The 17070-nt window shown below is 45.9% G+C and overlaps 1 protein-coding gene across 2 annotated transcripts in view; it reads right to left on the bottom strand.

Moving 5' to 3' along the window:
- vclb (vinculin b) overlaps window positions 1–17070 on the bottom strand; it is a 38044-nt gene that overhangs the window by 14300 nt on the left and 6674 nt on the right. For both annotated transcript variants that reach the window (XM_048233264.1, XM_048233265.1), the window contains exons 2-6: window positions 9043–9113; window positions 5990–6140; window positions 5022–5130; window positions 4352–4474; window positions 2579–2739 (exon numbers count right to left, since the gene is read on the bottom strand). In XM_048233264.1, coding sequence (XP_048089221.1) covers window positions 2579–2739; window positions 4352–4474; window positions 5022–5130; window positions 5990–6140; window positions 9043–9113 — 615 coding nt within the window. The remainder of the gene's footprint in view (window positions 1–2578; window positions 2740–4351; window positions 4475–5021; window positions 5131–5989; window positions 6141–9042; window positions 9114–17070) is intronic.

Below are 17070 nucleotides of genomic sequence, written 5' to 3' on the forward strand. Positions count from 1 at the left end.
ACTGATTATATGAAGTATGAGAAACGTTTAGAGGGAAAAGAATTTATGATGGTCATTCAGTAAGAATGAAATGGAGTGGAAATGACATGGCAGTGTGAATCTTTCCTAAGATACTAGCACTAAAACAACAACATTAATAACAAAAAGGTTACGTCATTGTGTAACCATGGTACACAAGAACAATACCACAGCAAGGGACTAGCTTCTTTCACACTTTTTTCTTTTACTAATCATTTTTCCATACGTGGCAGAGAGAGAGTGAGTGAGTGAGTGAATGAGTGAGTGACACAGGATGAGTAGGTGGATGGCCAAGAGACAGTAGGTGAGTGAATGAGAGACTGGGAGGCAGGGGAAAGAGAGAGAGAGGGAAAGAGAGAGAGAGAGAGGGAACGAGGAAAAGGGAGGGAGGTAAGAAAAAAAGAAAGAAAGAAAGAAAGAAAGAGAGAGAGAGAAGACAGAGAGGGAGGGAGGGAAAGAAAGGTAGGGAGGTAAGAAAGAAAACAAGAAAGAAAGAAAGAGAGTTGTGAGAGACTGAAAGAGAGAGAGAGAGAGAGAGAGAGAGAGAGAGAGAGAGAGAGAGAGAGAGAGAGAGAGAGAGAGAGAGAGAGAGAGAGAGAGAGAGTTGTGAGAGAGATAGAGAAAAAGAAAGAAACAAAGAGGGAGAGAAAGAGAGAGAGTTGTGAGAGTGAGGGCGTGAGGCAGCGGAGAGCTGAGTGGGGGCCAGCCTGGTGGGTGAAGAGGCACGTGGAGCTCTACGGAGCAGTGGACTGAGCTGAGGAGGGAGATTTGGAAACATACGTCCAACAGGGGAGCTTAGATCCCTTTACAGACCGACACACACACACACACACACACACAGTCCAGTAGCCACACACACACACACACACACAGACAGAGACAGAGTGCAGTGCAGGGCAGTGCACTGAGGGATTAGTGATATGAGGGTTATGTTGGGACAGGAGATTTCATGGAGAGATCAGAGCATCCTGGAAACAAAGCAGAATGCCCCCTTTAGTCCCTCGGTCTCACTGACTGTCAGTGAGGACAGATTCAGTTTCAGTCATTAGGGCTGATAGTGTGTCCTTCCCACAACTACCAAAGATGCCCTGCTGATGCAGTTATTTCAGTTGTAGGATTTATGTGTGTGTGTGTGTGTGTGTGTGTGTGTGTGTGTGTGTGTGTGTGTGTGTGTGTGTGTGTGTGTCTGAATGAGTGAGACAGAGACTGTGTGTGAGTGAGTTTGTGCGTTCAATGTTAGAAGGAGAAAGACACACTTCTTCAACTTGTGTCATGACAAACACACACACACACACATTCACAAAACACAGACAAACTGGACGAATATCCTGATTAATTGCCATCTCCCCATTGTCCAATCTCACAGGGCAATAGCAGGTTGTCATTCCACGGGGCATCACTTACGCTGCGTCATTAGGAGAGACTCATTCCAGCACACGGCACTGGTCACTCCGCCTCAAAGGCTCATGGGTAACCACACAACATGACAACACACATGGGCAACCGCATGACACAAGGAGCCAGTAGAGGGAGAGAGAGAGGGACACACACACACACACACACATAGAGCAAGCATGCATGCTCCTGAGTACCGCTTACCTTCTACAGGGGGGAGGAGGAGGAGGAGGAGGAGGAGGAAGAAGGGAGTGATTGAGGGATCAAGGGAAAGAAAACAATAGAAAATAAAAGGGAAAAAGGAAGAACAAAAAAAGAAGCACAAATATTTTAACAAGACATAATAAATCGAGTCAAAAAATCTGAAATAAAGAGCCAACGAGAAAGCAAACAAACAAGCAATCAGAAGGATTTGAGCGGTTCTGCTCAGAGCTGAAAAAGGGGAGCTTAGACATGCAGTGCAAAGAGACAGGGCCAGGAGCCAGTGGGGTTTGGGGCCAATTTTATTAAAGGCAGCAGCTTAAATTTGGTGGTAAAACTGTTAAGTTTCCTTCTCAGAAGCAGTGCATTTAGCAGTAGCTTCAGCAGAGTAGCCGCAGTTCCAGCAACTGTGTAATTTGTATTTTTTTATATTCATCAGGGCATAATTTTATTCTACTGTGAAGAAAAAAAAAATTGCTCTGGGTTGAAGTTCTTGGCACGGAAAGGTAAGTGTACGGGAGGGCAACCCGGTACAGTCTGTCACGGCCCAGAGGCTTTTGTGTGCAGTGTGGGGAGCCGCATCGGTCACGTTCTACCCTTAACAACTAGGTTTGGATGGGCTCAATCCTCTTGCCCCGCTCAAGGGTAAATTCAACACAGCCATCCCCTCAAACCAGTTGCTAAGGGTATGAAATGGTACATATACAATGTGTAGAGGTGAAATTTAAAAAGAAAAATAAATAATCAAACTTGCTGTTGACCCAGGAACTCCAGAAAGCCCAATTTGTAATTCACCAAGAAATTGAAATGTTCCAGAAACTTCATGGGGGGAAAAGGAGTGACTGGGTCAAGATTATTCCCCTTTCCAAGCACTTATAAAGGGGCTTTGTGTGTGAGGGATCATGTGTGTGTGTTTTGCACGTGCATGGAGGATGCAGTGGGCGTACAGGCCAGAGGCACATACCTTGTTGGCCCAGGCGTCCTCATCCCAGGATGTGAGCTGCAGAACCCGGATGATCTCGTGGATCTCGGTGCTCATCTTGTCCACGGTGAAGTTGCGGTTCTTCAGCGCCTCCTCCACGCCCTGGCTACCCGAGGTCTTGGTCGTCACAAAGATTTTGATTCCTGAGCCACGGAAGAACGAACAAAGGACTGGTGAACATTTCATTTCATGACATTTCTTTTATTAGTCACTTCACTCTGAAAAGACGCTGAGAAGTATTCCCCTATGAGAGGCCATTCAGGATGAAACAATGCCATTGTTTTGGCCATATAAAGATGAAAGGAGGACACACACATCCCCATAGTGTAATTCACATTAAATTATTAAAAGGGAGCCGCCTTGGTGTGCAAGTTGTTTTCTATATTTCTTCTATTGCTCTTGGGTGCTCCTTGTTGGTGCCCCCCAATCCCAATCCTCCCCCACCAGCCCTTGCCACTTAATCTACTAAACCCCTCTTCTACTGCACTTTTTAACCCCCCTCCCCCATAAATGCACAAATAGGCTGACACCAGACATAATTTCACTGCATTTCTTACTTCCAGTGACTATATGTATGTGACCATAAACTTCCTTGTATCCTTCTATTGTTTTGGCCATGAACATCTTCTTAACGATCTTCGCTATGTCCTGCGAGTACACTGAGTGAGTTCCCCCCCACTGAGTGAGTTTTTTTTTTTTTTAGAGGTGAGAGGTGTCTCAGGACAACTAAGTACATACAGCCATGCTTTCCCACTACCTTAGGACACACTCTCCTCAATTGGAAGGTCTCTCAAGGTGAGGAATGTTCCAGCTAGGACACTAACACCATAGCCCAATCAGCCCCCGGCCCAACCTAGACTTGGCCATCTGATTTCACTCGTTCAGATCATCTGTTTCTGATTATGGCATCCAGATGGGTTGGACACGCTAAACCCTGGGGAGGACCACCTCTGATGCTTACAAGTCAATAACATTCATGGAAACACTGATGCCACTGATTATGTGTCAGGTCTCTTGAGGACAACTCTATTAAAAAGATCCTGTTCTGACTCAGCTAGGAGAGCCTCCTCTGGTGACAGAGGACAAACCAGATTCACCACTCCTGGTTCACTTTTGGTTTTATACTCAATTGACACAACTGGCATCAATACTTGTTAGGATGGCAAGATGTAGCAGAATAGAACATCCTCCATCTTCTACTAAAGTGACATTAGTTCATGAGCAATCCCGTTCTGACTCAGCTAGGAGACTGGGTGTTGCCTTCTATGGTCAGTGGCTGGTTTCACATCCAAATGTAACCTGTACAACAACACCAGTATGAGAAGACACAGCAACTTCCCCATTATAGAATTCTGAAGGCTTTGTTGTTACGCAAAGTTAAGGTAAAAGAGATATTAGGGACCAAACATTTCAATAGTCAATATTCAGTATGAAAATTTGCTATGTGTCAAATACTGTATGGTAAATATGGTGACGTGGTTGACACCTCAGTCTCCTAATTACTTTCTGCCATCATATACAATTGACACAAGCTTAAAATGCAACCTAACACTTGGTAGGATGGCAGGGTGTAGCAGAATGTAACCTTCTCTATCTTGTGGCCCAATTAAAGTGGAGGAAAAGTGAAATTAATGCAAGGGCAATATGCACCATCAAATATGATATATAGATGATATACTTAGATCATCAATATAGAATTATGATGAATTTCATCAATAATGACGTCATCTCCTGTTTTTTATAGTTTATAAATACCTGAGATGAGGACGGGCAGAAGCTCCTTGACCGTGTTCATGGAGTTGACGAGCATGACGCGGTGCTCCTGATGTGTGAGCTCCTGCTGGCGCTCATCAATCATCTTAGCCATCTTCGTCATTCCTGGAGACAAAGAGACAGAACTGGGTATGACTGAAAAGGTCACTTCTTCTTCCTGTATTGAAATATGTCATTCACGTACGTCCTTGAGATGAGACAAGTTGTTAAATACAAACTATACTGATGCAGTGGTACATGCAAGCACTCAATCTAAAAGAATTATGATCTGCATACTCAAGATTCTGAGATTCTGTTCAAATTTGTCATCGTTTGTACCATCACTCTTGATATATTTATTTTCTCTTGTGAGAGATGATTATGTGTCCTCCATCAGAGATTCTGGTTGTCCCTTTAACTCTGTCCCCCTAGGTTTTGATTACGAGGCTCATTAATAAAAACACAAAAATGCAAACTGCTGCTTTAACACCAGGACTGTGTAGCAACATACTGATCCACATTGGATCAACCTAGCATCGAGAGAACGGCAGAGAAATATTGTTTGGTGAACTATTTTACATTTTCCAGGTAAAGGAATGAATATTCCAATGAATCTTCCAGGAGTTCTGAGGCCTCTTGAGACCTGGGTGTGTGGACAGAACCCTGGACTCACCTGGTCCCAAATTCTTTGTGTATGTGATCAAATCCTCCATGGACTCCACCACCTCTGCCACTGTGAGATACTCCAGGATACCTTTACAGACCCTGATGATCTTACGCACCTGTATGGCATCAAAGGGAAAAAAGGAATTCACTTAGTGCCAGAAACATTAAAGGCCTGTAGTGGAAAAAAAAATAGTCACACTCTGGTTACACCATATAAACTATTTCCTTCTTAGAGGTTCTGAGAGTCCTTAGAGATGTAATGCCCCTCTCAAGTCCCTCTCTGCTTTCAACCTATGAGGTAAGGCCATTTTCATCATGTCTGTACACCAGAGAAGCAGGTCCACCAAGACAGCTAACAAGCTGCTAAAGTCTTGTTTGATCACCTCTCCCACTCTAATGTTACCCAGAAATGACATTCCCCGACCTTCATTACCCTCCACCTCATCCACCTCCTCCTTCTCCAACACCCCCCCCCTTCCTTCAGCCTCTTAGGTCATGCTGTGCAACATAAACACTTTCCAGGCTTTGCTGCGCTGTGCAGGACGTGCGCTTCACATCCAAACAGCCTGTCCCAGGAGGGGAGACAAATGGGATGTCTCCCCCGGAGCTGAGGCAGAGATTTCTGTAAATGGAGACTGGTTGAGGGGTAGAGTAAGGAGGGGGAATTAGGGAGTCGATGAAAGAAGGGAAAGGTGGAGAGGAGTGGCGACAGAGGGATGGGGTTGGATGGAGGGTAAGAAAGCAAGAAGAAGGAATGGAGCAATGGTGGATGGAGGAAACGCTGAAAAGATGGAGGGCTGAAAATGGGGAGAGATTGACACTGACAAAAATAAAAAGGAGAAAAGAGAAATGTGGGCCAAAAGAGGAAACCAAACATAAATAGAAAAAAAAAACTATATCTACAGAGAGAAAAAAAGGAACCCAATCACAGTGACAATGCTGGTTAGCAGAGATAATAATGCAAGCTGGCTGTACCTCAGCCTCGTCGAAGGTCAGCAGGAGGTCGGACGTGCCGGACAGGATGCCTCGCGAGCCATCGATGAGGTAGTCCCGGGCAGGCACAGAGTACGGGTCAGCCTTCAGCATAGACGCTGCCTGGACCAGCTTGGTGCATGCATTCTCCACCCTGTAGGAAAAACACGAGCAAGACCAACCATCAGCTATGTTACCTCTGCTCTGTGGGGAAAAAAATGTGTTGTGAACCACTATTACTGTACTGTTCTTTTTTTTTTTAACGATTACAGTCTTGACTGATGTTAAGGATCACAGTGTTAAAGCCGTCATAGCTCTGTGTGCAATCATGTTAATAGAACAACTCAAAATCAAACTGAATCTTTATGCTCAACTTGTACTTCAGCCAAGTCAACATAAAACAGAGAGATGACGACATAGGACCCCGAGGACAGTAGTAGATGTGACACATGGAGAGAGTAAGGGGTAGGAAGAGAGCAACCTCTTACTGGTAAGTGATGAAATAACGGATGAGGCCACTTTTCATGCCATGAGTCAGCTAAGCTAGCCTGGCTCCGCCTGTCTACGTACTTCCGCTCGATTTCTTTTCCCTACAGTACTCCGCGAAGTCAGAGAGTCTGGTATCCAGGCTACAGCTAAGCAAATGTAAAACATGGCATTGATGTGTGGCCTGCCTTAGATTTGTCTCTGCACATGTAACAGTAGCCTGCTAGTCACATGTAACGGTAGCCTGCTGGTCACATGTAACGGTTGCCTGCTAGTCATATGTAACAGTAGCCTGCTAGTCCGTAGCTGTGCAGTATCTACGTTGTGTAAACCTCCCTCCCGACACCTTAATAGTCGTGTTAGTGAGAGAACTAGCAGCCTGGCTTTTAGCTCGATTGCTAGCGCGTTCGACTCCCGATCTGAGATGCTGCAGTTTGCGGGTTCGAGTCCGGGCGAGTGCAGGGCTGAGCCACACAGTCAACACAACACAGGTTCCACACTTTTCCATGTATTAATTGTCTGTATTGCATGAGTCCTCACCAATCGCCGGAACTAAATTCTTTGTGTGTTAACATACTTGGCTACTAAATCGGATTTTGATTCTGAGAAGCAAATCTCCGTTAAACAGGGCAGGAAAGCGTTGCTCTCTTTCTCTATCTCTCAATGCAAAACACTCTTGCCCCAACTGCTGTTAATGTCATTCATGGGATACAATTATACTGCACTCTTGCCAAGACATTGATACTGAGCCTACTGTAGGAAGCAAGCAATCCGAGGCCTCCAATCTCCACATTTTCAGTGACTCAAGGAAATACCACCCAACTCCCCTGACAGGCCACGGATGTTCTGCAGATAACTGCCATACGTCCAGCGTGAGATTTCCACTGAGCGTCACACTCATTCCCAGAGCGAGCGAGGGAGCATAACTCAACATTACTCACGGAGAGAGAGAGAGAGAAAGAAAGAAAGAAAGAGAGAGAGAGAGAAAGAGAGCAGGCTGGAGAGAACACCCTGCATCAGCAAAATACGACCAACAGACAAGGCCAGATAAATCACCACCCCCCACCCTCTTCCTCTCAACCCACTCCCCGAACTGCACCCCCACAAATGTGTAAGAACAGCCGGCGAGGCAGCGACGTGTGTTCCCATTCCCACACAATTCCCGACTTCCTACAGTCGGCCGTGAGCCAAGAGTGCATCTGGGAAAAGGGGATCTGTATCCTTCTTGACCCATTGTGAGGCATTGTTTGAGAAGAAGGGAAAATATTATGAAAAAGACATCAAGGTAACTCATGTTACAGGCCGCTGTTGGCGAGCCGTGCAGGAGACAGCCCAAGGATGTGTGGTACGAGGTAATGTATGTGCATGTTAACGAGTGGATTGTGTGTGCTGTGTGTGTGTGTGTGTGTGTGTGTGTGTGTGTGTGTGTGTGTGTGTGTGTGTGTGTGTGTGTGTGTGTGTGTGTGTGTGTGTGTGTGTGTGCGTAGAGGAGAGGAGTTGGCCCAAGAGTGGCAGAGTCAGCAGTGTCCTTCAGTATGCAGCCCTGAGCCAGGCATGAGACACACACACACACTTCCCCACATAAACATATCCTGATGGTCATTGCATGGATGCTAAGCCCTTAGTCTTCTGTGTGTAATACCCTGATGGAGTGTGCTTATAAAACCAGTGTGTTGGCATACAACAGTGACATAGCCTGAAGGTGAAGGTCACAACACTAGCCTTAGAAACCTACAGAGAGGATCCATGAGGGATGATGAAGTGTGCAGACTGGAATGGGAGACTACTGTGCATGTAACTGGATAGCCTGGAAGGCTCTTTTGGTGTGCAGACTAGTCCAGAGGGGGGAGAGAGAGACACACACACACACACACACACACACACAGTAATAGGTTTCCACATGAGGGCCATTCATCGGGACTTAACAAAGCGCAGCTGTCTGGAACAATCTGTCGGTGATTTATGAGTCTATCGTGCTCGCTCTGGAGTGGAGCCTCCCTGGGCAAACAGAGAGCGGCCGGCCAAGGCAGAGCCTCAGAGACCATGCAGTCAGCGCAGCTATCTAGCTAGCTAGCTAGCTAGCTAGCAAGCCAACCAGCCAGGCAGGCCTCTTTATTTATAATGCAACTTCAACAGGACTGTGCAAAGCACTTAACATGCCATATCTGACCTTTGCCTGAGCAGACACAGACGTAACTGCTGGGGTAAGAGAAAGAGAAAGAGAAAGAGAGAGAGAGAGAGAGAGAGAGAGAGAGAGAGAGAGAGAGAAAGAAAGGGAGAGGGAGTGTGAGTGTGTGTGAGAGAAAGAGACTGAAAGAGGGAGTGTATTTCTTTAGCATTTCAGGGTCATCTCATCTTTCACTTATTTACCATGCAGCATTCCCTGGCCGCCTTCAATTTCCCTTTCACAACCAGCACAGAGACAGAGTGCGAAGTGATACTGGAGGACCAAAGTTCTACATTCATGGCATACATTTCACCACATAAGCTGTATTAACTGGTTGTGGAGTGGTGTGGTGTGGTGTGGTGTGGCGTGGCGTGGCGCGTGGCGTGGTGTGTGTGTGTCTTACTTGATGAAAGCAGGCGGCATGTCTCTCTTCATAATCTGGTCCTCTGTGGTCTGGACAGTCTCTCTGCCCACCTGCAAACACAGAAGCAGTGAGGTCAGAAAACGACACCATTTCGCCTCCAACGGCTCTGAGTGGACCTTCAAAAGGCTTCATAGGGACATCGGCACTGCATGGCATATGTTTGAGTGCATTGTGGGAACGTGTCCCACTTCAAGTGTGATCCGGGTGGGGAGGTTAGGGGTGGAGGGGAGCTTTGCGGAGCTCATAATTGGGGCTTGATAAACCATTTTCTAAACAGCTGCAACTGTATTCTGGCTCTGGTATGGAGAAAAGCTAGCTATCAGCCACCACCAAACAGCCCCACCCCCTTCAAATTAGTCCCTCTTCTCCCTTACACATCCCCCTCCACTTCACCCCATACTTCATTCCTTCCTCTCGCACCCCCTAATACTTCATTCTTTCTTGTTATGCCCCCTTTCTTATGCCCCCCTTTCTTCTTATGCACCCGACTCCAGTGACTCAACTTTGCCAGTACGTGCTCGCCATTTATCTGCCCAGTAACGACACCCTTGTTGCCAGCCTGCCTCAAATGTCAAATCTATAATAGAAAGGAACCCATACATTAACAGCACAGAGGCACTCATTGTCAAGACGACTCGCGACCCACACATCAGGAACCATTTCCCCCAACTTGTGCCACCTCTAATTATTAATAAATCTATGGTCTTTTTAATAGCACTGCATTTCATCTCTTAAGGACAAGGGACAAAGTAGTCATTGTGCCTTGATAAATGCTGCTGCATCTACACACTTGCACAAAAGGAATGGTAGGCTACAACTCAGACATCTTTGATGTCTGCAAGACTTACATACATAGCAAGATTCAGACAGTACAGGAGCAAACTGGCTCATGCCTAATATATTCCGACAAAATTGGAAACAGGGATAATGGACATAGAAATGCAACATAATAGGACACCTTTTATATATGACACCAATACTTCATACATTCTCTATATTTTTATACATGCAATAGTGTAGTTTATAGTCATACATCAATGAACAAATTGACCAAATTATAAAGAGTATACTGCCTTCCTCTTAAATGCTTACGTGCATTCCATTTCCTGTGAAATGAAGCTACAAGTTAGTCAGCATTCTATTCTAGAATCAGTGTGGTGGTGAGTGACATTGGTCTTCTTCTGAAGGCCTGGCCACGATGGTCAGTTTCACAGATCATGAGGTAAAGCGCACAAGTGAGTCATTTATGGTAGGAGCACAGTCAAGCCAGAGTCAGAGTATCGCTGGGACTCCACGCTCTTCCTCACAACTACAACTACCACTCCACCCCCGCCCCCTATCCGCACGTCTATCCACGTCACTATCCACGTCATCCAAGTCCAACAGGTGAAAACATGCCACACATAACGTTCAGCATGAACTCCCAGGGATTTCAGGGATCGCAACATCAGCGTCCGAGTATGCCGCATGAAGATGCAACCACAGCTAAATCTGTCCACTAGATAAACCCACAAGTTCTGCTTTCACGCAGCTCGATAGCCAACATTTCCTACGGACAAAATATAGAAATAACACAATAAAATGTTGGTTAACTAATAGCTATTGAAGTGCCATGACAACGAAACTACAGTACTACCGATCTAGGCACAGGGAGGATGGAATGCATTGTTTGAGTTGGGGGTAAAAGTTCAGTGGACTTGGCAATGCCAATGCGCTGACGTACTGCTCTGGCTAGCCATTCCAGGAGGACAGTTCCTTTCCACACACACACACACACACACACACACACACACACACACACACACACTTGACATTCACTCGCCAGAGCAGGTCGGTGCCAGTCTAAAAAAGGGAGCCCCCAGCTCACCACTCGCTCAGTTATCGGGGAGGCTGGCAGAGAATTCCACTTCAGCATTCCTGCGTGCTGCGCGGAACCTGTACAAGAGCCAAAACGGCCATCTGAGGTCCAGCAACACTCGGTGAGCTGATCATACACTAGGCAACTCTGTGGAGAAACCCTGCTGTGTGGCAGAACGGCCAGTTCAGGTTATCAGTCATGGGTGCCTGACCATAACAAATAACTAAAAATATAGCCGTGTTCAATCACGGTGTAGATGTGTTACTGTGACATTTCTCAGTATTGCAGCACATCATTGTTGTCAAGAACACATTTCCCAGAGTCGATCAGCCTAAAGCTATGAAGTTTAACAGGTCAGGTACACAATAAATGCTCTGCCACTACAGGGCTAAAGGTTTACACAGCGTCCCGAGCGATATAAGCTCGGCTATATAAAGTTATTTCTACAGTTAATCTTATATCAAATCTACCGTGACTAAGCCAACTGCATCAGGGTTTACTGGAGAATGATCTGTTTATGTAGCACTGTGTGAATTATGGTGATCCAGGCCACGACTTCAAATCACTATCTGTAAGCCGGTGCCTGGAATGCTTTCATAAGGACTCTGTCTCAGTTTGTATCTGTGATGTGAGCGATATGGCTGAGGGTGGATGTGGGGGGGGGGGGGCACGAGGAGTGGGTGGGTGGCTTTCAAAAGGTCCATGTAGGGGAATCTGTCCAACTAGTCCAACTACTGTACTGAACATCAATACAGGGTGATGTAATGATGTAGTTAGAAAGCGATATTCCACCTCCGGGGAAGAGCAAGCTCAGGCAAGACAACCAAAGTTAGCCTATGTAAATTTTAACTCCTACGCTTCGGCAAGAAGCTGCTCTGTGCTCCTCTGGTCTGAGCTGAACGTGGCCATATTTAAAGGGACTACAATGACTCAAAGCATTCCAATGGAGCAGAGGGCACGTACTGTCAAGGGGCATGAACCAGGACTGGACACCCCACTGGACAAGTCAATGCTGGCGTCAATTTAAGAGGGACTCGCTAAACTCCAGAGTAGAACAACTGTACATACACACACCTAGTCTGTGTCCTGACTCACACACTCCTTTACAGACAGAAAGTCTTTTAGGGTAGCTCCAGCCACCTGCATCTCCACACACACAATGCAGATAGTCATGCATGTGGAGTGAATTCACAGTGACGCAGTGTTGTGGAACATCAGCCATTTTTTTTTCCTCAAGGGAGGAACCAATTACAAAAGCATTCCCCAGCACTCACAATGCTGCTGTGTAAAGACTGCAAGTGACGCAAGACAAGGTTTGCACAAGAAGGAACAGGAAGTGACATAATTATCTCACCTCATTGCAGAGCAGCACAGCTAGTGAAATAATTAGTGTGGCTACAGTAAAAAGCCTGGTACACAATCAAGCAAGTTCAATAATCACGACCGACCGACCGACCGACCGACCGAATGAATGAATGAATGAATGAATGAATGAGCCCAAGAAAAGGCAAAGGGAGGGAAAAAAATCCACACAATATTCCAGCTGCCAGCAGCGAGATGGTGAACGCCAAGCTACCAGACGCTGATAAAGTGGCTAAGTCCGTGGGAACAGGCGAAGGCTTTGTTGAGATGCACTCAATCCTCCTCATCCACACAAAGAGAGCCAGAGAGGGCCCAGACACTAGCCACACTGACTGCCCACTCACTCTGAGGCAACGTTGTTAGGCGTAATGCGCCACATCTTAGAAGCCAAAACAATACCATTTTAAATGCTAAATTGTCTGTAATGAGCAGAGGAACCATCCGTGGACGCCAATCTGGCACAAATATCATGACTTTTTCACACTGTGCACTAGCAATAGAATTTCTACCAGATTCGAGGGACACTCTGAAAACAATTAATACTTGAGGAGAGATCAAGCTAATCTCATATCATCATAGTGGTTCAAGATGGCTAAAGGCAAACGCATACCAGTTGAAGGTCACCAGCTGCTAGACTGCAGGTCCATCATGCAACTGACACAGTCGTGGCAGGCATGGTTTACAAATAGAGGAGGAAGCACCCCGGGCAAATTAAAGGTGGTGAGAGGAACAAATCAAAGGGCCTCATGTTTGCCAAGAGAGGCTAGAGACCAGACCAGAGCTTTTTTTTTTATGCTTGTTTAAACTATTATGTGGAGGGACTCTGACACAAACTTTCCATTTTCCCTGCATTTTCCCTGCATACCGAGGCGGATAAATTTCCATCGCAAATGACCTCACTGAGGGATTCCCTCACAGAGAGTTAGGTTTGGTTTTGATCAGATGTGGTGGCCTCCTTGGCAACACAAATACACACACACACACACAAATATACATCAAGGGAGGGAGAGAGAGAGAAAGTGTGTGTGTGTGTTGTGTGTGTGTCTGAGGAAGAGTGTGTGTCTGAGGAAGAGCGTGTAAGTGTATGTGTAGATGCAAGAGTAAATAGTGTGCCTATATGTGTGTGATGAATAACTAAACCACACACACACATACACAACCTCGAAAAAAGGATAGCGAGAGATAGTGTGTGTGTGTGTGTGTGTGTGTTGTGTGTGTGTCTGAGGGAGAGTGTGTAAGTGCATGTGTAGATGTCTGTGAGTGTGTGCCTGACACACACACACACACACACACTAGCATAAATATCAGGTCAATCAGCTTTCCATCTGTCCCCACATCTCAAGGCGAGCAATAATGGAGCCGTGGGTGCACCAGGGATGAGTCATGGGGAAGAGGGGGATAAAAAAGGAGAGGCCGCAGCCACAGGTTTTCCTGGCGTCGCTGACAGCACTCATTTCCCCTCATGGCCACACAGGGCCATCAACGGCTCATCAGCGTGGGTGTGGGCGGAGGCAGAGGCAGGCCTGTTCAGCAGTCCACTGGGCTCGCTCATCTCAGTCGTGCAAGAAGCAGACACACACACACACACACACACACACACACACACACGCACACACGTACACACACACTATCTATACATTCACATGCACAGACACACAGACACACACACACACACACACACACACACTCTCTCTCGCACTGCTGTTGCACACACTCACTCACTTTCTCACTTCCTCTCAACAGGCCTTCCTGACTTGGCTAACCCCATGTCCCTCACTCGCCCCACCTCTAGTGCACCTCACCTAACACACATCCACCCCTGCACCACCTGACACCACCGCCCCTTTGTTCAGGGGTCCCCAACCTTTTATGTACCATGGACCGGTTTGATTCCCATTTTTTTTTTTCACGGACCGGTTGGGGGGGGGGTGGGTTCAGGGTTCCATGTTCCGTGTTGTGCATGCATTACTTGAAAAGAACTAGCTCCAGCTATGTATGAACAGTGAAGGTAACAAACTCTTAAAAATGTGAAAAACGTGAACTTGAAGAAGTGAAAATTGAACAATATGAACTATGAAAATTGAACAACTTGAAGCTACATCTATCATGTGTGAACATGCTTAACAAAATATGGTAACAAAACATGGGAACTAAACGTGCATTACTTAATATAATCAGTGGGAGCCCTGTGCTTGTTTCCCTGCAACAAGAAGGTTCCATCTGGGGGTGATGGAAGACAGTGACACCCTCAGTGTGTTTGAAATGTCCAGTCGATTGCGCAATTTGATCTTAGTTGCAGTCATTGCCGAAAACCTTGCCTCGCATAGATACGTGGTGGGAAATGGTAGCAACGTTTTTACGGCTATCTCGAGATATTCTGCTTTGGTTTTCATCCAAAAACCCGCCAGAGAGGTTTCCTCATAGCCTACACACTCTTAAGACCATTTGCAATTTCGATCAACTGCTCTTCCTCCTGCGCTGACAAGTTAGGACTATTCGGGATATTGACAAATGGGTTGCGGACCCACTCATTGGTTTGCCGTGGATCTTTGGAGGATGGGAAGTAACGCTCAAACTCATTTGAAAGCGCCAACAAGGTGATCAAGCACCAGCTGCGGGGAGAAAGGGCCCTGCCTCAGTCTCTCCCAAAACCCCCACTACTGTTTGGAACATATCAAATACACCCTATCCACTCGTCGTACCCACAAATCAAGCTTGGCTTTAAATGCAGCGACTTTATCTGCCAGTTTAAAGACAGTCGTCATTCTCCCCTGCAGTGACAGGTTGAGGTCATTAAGCAACCCATATATGTCACACAGCAGGCCTGTCGCTAGAAGGCAAGCAAACCAAGCAATTGCTTGGGTCCCCGAGCTGGCCAGGGGCCCCAAGACAACGACTGGTTAAAAATAAAATGCAACGACAAACTGTGAGCACCCCTTTGATAGTCAATGCAGTAAAGTGCAATGACACTGTTACCGGCAATACCGGGATCCCCCTCAAGGGGGCTCCTCTCAGTAGTCGCTGACAGCAGCCAGCCAGCCAGGTTTGTGGTCTCTGTTGCTGCCGTGAAAATATAAAACCTCGGCGGTCATAATGAAGCGTAGTTATGCGTCCGGAAGCCAGAAGAGAAAGGAAGAGGATGACAAGAAAAAACAAGATAGTGGTAAGTGATAAATTACACTGGATAAAATAGCTCTACTTGTCTTGTACCAATGGTGTAATGTCGCAGCAGGAAGGCTAGCCTAGCATAAAATGTTTATGTTAACTACCTGCCTGACGGCCTATGTTGCTTGTAACAAACTAGAACAGTTAGCACAACTTTTTTTCCGAACGGACGGAATATGGTTACATACTGTAATATGTTTATTAACGGGATAAGGAAGACGCAGATCTGTTCCAGAATCACTGTTTATCGTATTTAATGACATAACATTGCTATAGCTTTGTGATAGGTTTTGATGAAAGTGGCATAGCTTCTCTGCTATACTATTCGACCGTGATAATCTATTTACTAAATGGGGGTTAGGAAAACCACACGATAAATTCCGTGCATCAAAGCAGACTGGAACATTCATGTCTAGTAGCCTAGTATTCATGCACGCCAGCTGTTTACTGTCTTTAAAGCATCAGGTGCGTCTGTCTAATTCTCAAACAGCAGAATGCTTAAATGCTATGTTAAGCTACAAGTAGGTCTAGGTCAATGTATAACATTAGCTTGGGATGTTTTTACAGTAAGCATTGGTAGTTGTGAAAGCAGCTGCATCCCTTCTACTGTAAATATCAAAATATGGAAATGCTAACATATCTTTGCTTAAATTTCTCAGACCTCAGGCTCTTCCTAAGGATACCTCCACTGATGAAGATGGCCTGAAAGGTTAATCTTGTGTGTGTGTGTGTGTGTGTGTGTGTACTTGTATTTATGTTGGATTTTTAACTTGCTATACAACCTGCACTTTTTATAGTTTGAACAATGCATCCTGCATAAGATGGCAGTGTTTTATTTTCTCACTTTGTGAGAACTGAAAAATGTTAATGTGTGTGTGTGTGTGTGTGTGTGTGTGTGTGTGTGTGTGTGTTTTTAAGTATGTTGGATTTAGTTATTGTGCACTTTTTTACATTTATATTGGATTTTATGGTACGGTGGTGTTTTTCCAAATGTTCAAAACTAATGCACAGTATATTTATGCAACTGCAGTATTGCACTGTCAACATTTTGTATTTATATAAACTGTGGGTGAACTTAAACTGTATGGCTATGCGGTGGTTCCTGTACACTTTGCGTGCGGTGGGGGGGCCTCCATGTCCATTTTGCTTGGGGCCCCCAAATTCCTTGAAACGGCCCTGTCACACAGGTAAGTGAGTTTTGACACCCAGCCCTCATCACTAAAATATGCAGCTAACGGTGACTTTTTTTCTGTAAGAAATCTCTGCAGCGGCTCTCGCAACTCGGTGACCTGCAACCAACCAACTTGGATAGCGTACCACGGTGACCCATTCACCCTCTCTAACAACTGTGCCTCAATATCCTCTGACATATCAAGTCGCCTATAGACAGTGCTTGCAGAAAGCGGTACCGGAGCTATTTTTTAGCTGCAGCCTCCTCAAGGAGTTCATTGCACATATGCTTTTACCAGCAGGCAGAATGAACTCTTCCCCAATAGTAAAGGGCTTCTTAGATTTAGCAATCCGACTAGCCACTATGAGGCTTTTAGCGCAGCCACATTCACTGATGTGGTTGCTTTACGCACTAGTTTTTTGTCCTTCTTGCTCGCGTTTCTTACGCTCAA

This window comes from Alosa alosa, chromosome 22, assembly GCF_017589495.1.
Source record: "Alosa alosa isolate M-15738 ecotype Scorff River chromosome 22, AALO_Geno_1.1, whole genome shotgun sequence".
In the NCBI taxonomy this organism is placed as follows: Eukaryota; Metazoa; Chordata; class Actinopteri; order Clupeiformes; family Clupeidae; genus Alosa; species Alosa alosa.